The sequence below is a fragment of the Myotis brandtii genome, unplaced genomic scaffold (assembly GCF_000412655.1).
Source record: "Myotis brandtii unplaced genomic scaffold, ASM41265v1 scaffold555, whole genome shotgun sequence".
Taxonomy (NCBI): Eukaryota; Metazoa; Chordata; class Mammalia; order Chiroptera; family Vespertilionidae; genus Myotis; species Myotis brandtii.
Window position 1 is genome coordinate 624708 of NW_005370065.1, and position 3310 is coordinate 628017.

Sequence of the window (3310 nt, forward strand, 5' to 3'; positions counted from 1 at the left end):
CATTCAGCCACCCTATGTCTTTTGATTAGATTTAATTCACTTATATTTAAACTAATTATTGATAGGTATGTAGTTATTGCCATTTTATTATTCACATTTCTTCTTCTCCTCCTTCTCCTTCTCCTTCTTCTGGAAGTCCCTTTAACTTTCATTCACTTATATTTAAACTAATTATTGATAGGTATGTAATTATTGCCATTTTATTATTCACATTTCTTCTCCTTCTCCTTCTCCTTCTTCTGGAAGTCCCTTTAACATTTCTTGTATTACTGGTTTTGTGGTGGTGAACTTTTTAGCTTTTTCTCATCTGGGAGAGAATCTGTGCATTAACCCTTCATATACCAGTCAATTTTATTTATTTGTTTGTTTATTTGTTTATGAGAGAGAGAGAGAGAGAGAGAGAGAGAGAGAGAGAGAGAGAGAGAGAGAGAGAGAGAGAGAGAGGGAGAGAGAGAGGAGAGAGAGAGAGAGTGTTCCATTTATTTATGTATTCATTGGTTGTTTCTTGTATGTGCCCTGACTGGGGATCGAATCCATACCTTTGTGTATCAGGACAATGCTCCAATCAATTGAGCTACCTGGCCTGGGCCCTAGTCAACATTTATAAATGACAACTAGTTCTGGGTGCCGGGGCATTCAAGCAAATAAAGCACAGGTTCTGTTCTCCAGGAATTCCCCCATCTCATCAAGGGGTGGAAGAGGCCATGGGACTGACACATAAATCAGTGTAGTCTGGGCACTCAGTGCCTAAGTTGATGATGGTGGTCTGAGTAGAACTGTAGCAGCAAAGAGCATTGGGAAGGCTTCACAGAGTAGGTGATGTGTGAGCTGAGCCTTGAAAGTCGAGTTCAATAGATGCACAAAAAGAGAGCATCCCGAGGCAGGAGAAGCACATGTGTAAGGGCATGGAGTAAGAAAATAGTGTGGGGTGTTTGGGAGGGACAGGTGTAGCTCAAAACACAGACTGTGTGAGTGTGTGTGGGGGGGTGTGTGCGTGTGTGTGTGTGTGTGTGTGTGTGTGTGTGTGTGTAAGAATAGACTGAGGAAGTGGATTTGATCTTGATATTAAAGAGTCTTGAACACATGGTAAATTTAACTTTATCTGAGGACTAGTGCTTTCCAAGCAGTTCTGAGGAGCAGCCCAGGGAAGGAGGTGTCTTGGGGACTCCTAGGGGCTTCAGAGAGAGGCCCCACTGGGCTTCAGGCACTGCAGCTCCATTTTTGCTTTATCTATGGGGTTCTGCTTGATTTCATCTGACAAAAAGTTTCCACTGCTAAAGCAAGCAAACAAATAAAAAAAAGTCACAGCCAATAGGGCCACTGAAGGATTTTCTGCTGGGGAGAAGCAGAAGGAACCCTCTGAAGGAGACTTGTGTGGGAGGGGAAGCGGGCAGAGGCCTGATGGCTGACTGTGGGGAGCAGGAGTCTTTCATTTAGCTTTCTGGGCTGGAGAGGGGAATTGTATTAGGAGGTGGGGCGCACACACCTCTAAGGTATGGGCGGATCAAAACTTAGGTCTCTCCCAGGGTTTGGAAGAAGTGTGTGATCTCTACTGGGTAGTCCCCCAACATGGGGGATGGGCAGAGAGAGAGAGAGAGAGAGAGAGAGAGGTTGGGGGAGAGGCAGGAAGCGGGCAGCTAGACTAACAAAGGTGCCTGTGTCGGTTTGCCCATCCCAGGTGGGGGGGCGGGGCCTAGCACTGGGGTGTGTGTGACTTTACTGGTGGCCTGGGGGCTCAGAGGGAGCATCAGTTAGGAGCTAGGGCCCCATTTCAGCTTGTCTATGGCTGGTGAATGGGGGCCTGGGGAGGAGGGCGAACAACCTCAGGTACTTCTGGAAGTTCTCAGGGCGAGGCCCCAGTATGTCGGAGGTTGGGCGAGCAGATGTTGGGGGAACCCCTTAAGCTCCTCTCCATTCCCCCAGGGACCATGGGCTGTGGCTGCAGCTCAAACCCTGAAGATGACTGGATGGAAAACATTGATGTATGTGAGAACTGCCATTACCCCATAGTCCCACTGGATGGCAAGGCCACGGTAAGAGGCAAGACATGGGGCTTGGTGAGGGAGCCGGGTGGAGTGCACAGCTCAGAAGAACAAAATAGGCCTCCACTAAAGGTCCTTGAAATAACAGAGCGGCCCTCTCCTCTGCAATACAGAAAGGAAAGGAGGCTCAGAGAAGGGAAGGGACTCTCCTAAGGTCACACAGCAAGTAGTTGGCAAATTCAGGGATAGGAAGACCCGGCGGGCTAAGCTGGAGAAGTGAAGGAGATCAGGGTGGTGGGGAGGGGAGCCTGGATCTGACCCCGCCTCCTGCTCTCTGACCTGACTCTCATCCCCTACCCCCCAGCTGCCCATGCGGAATGGCTCTGAGGTGCGGGACCCACTGGTCACCTACCAGGACACCAACCCCCCGGCTTCTCCACTGCAAGGTGACCGCAGCCAGCAGGGCCTGGAGATAAGGCCTGTGGGTCTTTGGCTGTCGGCCTCCATCTCCTCCCCGTCTACCCTCTATTCTGCCCTGCTTCTCTGGCCCCAGTCTTGTGCTCTGCCCTGTCACGTCTGGACTCCATGTTCCCAGCCTATTTCAGGCTGGTTCTCCCTGACGCCCCCTGGTCTTTACAGACAACCTGGTCATCGCCCTGCACAGCTATGAGCCCTCTCACGATGGGGACCTGGGATTCGAAAAGGGTGAACAGCTTCGTGTCCTGGAGCAGTGAGTGTCCCCTCTGTGCCACCCATCCTCGCCCTGCGGCGGTGAGGGAGTGAGGGAGCGGAGACCCCGGGCTCCGCAGCCCTCCTGCAGGTCCTGACTGGCTTGCAGTAGGCGCCCTTGAGACAAAATGAGAGGCTGGCGGGTGCCGAGCTGGAGGGTGGGGTGGCATTGCCAGCTGGGGCTCTGGAGGGAGGGAGTCCAGCCGAGTCCAGGCTGAGCAAGCCACGCTGACCACCGGTGTTCTCAGGAACGGCGAGTGGTGGAAGGCGCAGTCTCTGACCACCGGCCAGGAGGGTTTCATCCCCTTCAACTTCGTGGCCAAAGCGAACAGCCTGGAGCCCGAACCGTGAGTGGGGACTCGTCTTGGGGATGGGTAGGAGCAAGCGGACCTAGGGACCCGGAGCAGAGGAGGGCTGCTCGAGGGTGATGGAGGGAGCACCTTCCAACCGAAGACGGCTTTCACTCTCCCCGCGCAGCTGGTTCTTCAAAAACCTGAGCCGCAAGGATGCTGAGCGGCAGCTCCTGGCCCCCGGGAACACGCACGGCTCCTTCCTGATCCGGGAGAGCGAGAGCACCGCGGGTGAGCGGCTGGGCGGGG

At 53.2% G+C, this 3310-nt stretch overlaps 1 protein-coding gene across 1 annotated transcript in view; it reads left to right on the plus strand.

Annotated features, from left to right (window-relative positions):
- The window catches only part of LCK (LCK proto-oncogene, Src family tyrosine kinase), a 21874-nt gene that overhangs the window by 10681 nt on the left and 7883 nt on the right, over positions 1–3310 (plus strand). The window contains exons 2-6 of the mRNA XM_005878350.2: positions 1924–2033; positions 2347–2428; positions 2622–2712; positions 2960–3058; positions 3189–3292. Of these exons, the coding sequence (XP_005878412.1) occupies positions 1929–2033; positions 2347–2428; positions 2622–2712; positions 2960–3058; positions 3189–3292 (481 nt within the window). The 5' untranslated portion in view covers positions 1924–1928. The remainder of the gene's footprint in view (positions 1–1923; positions 2034–2346; positions 2429–2621; positions 2713–2959; positions 3059–3188; positions 3293–3310) is intronic.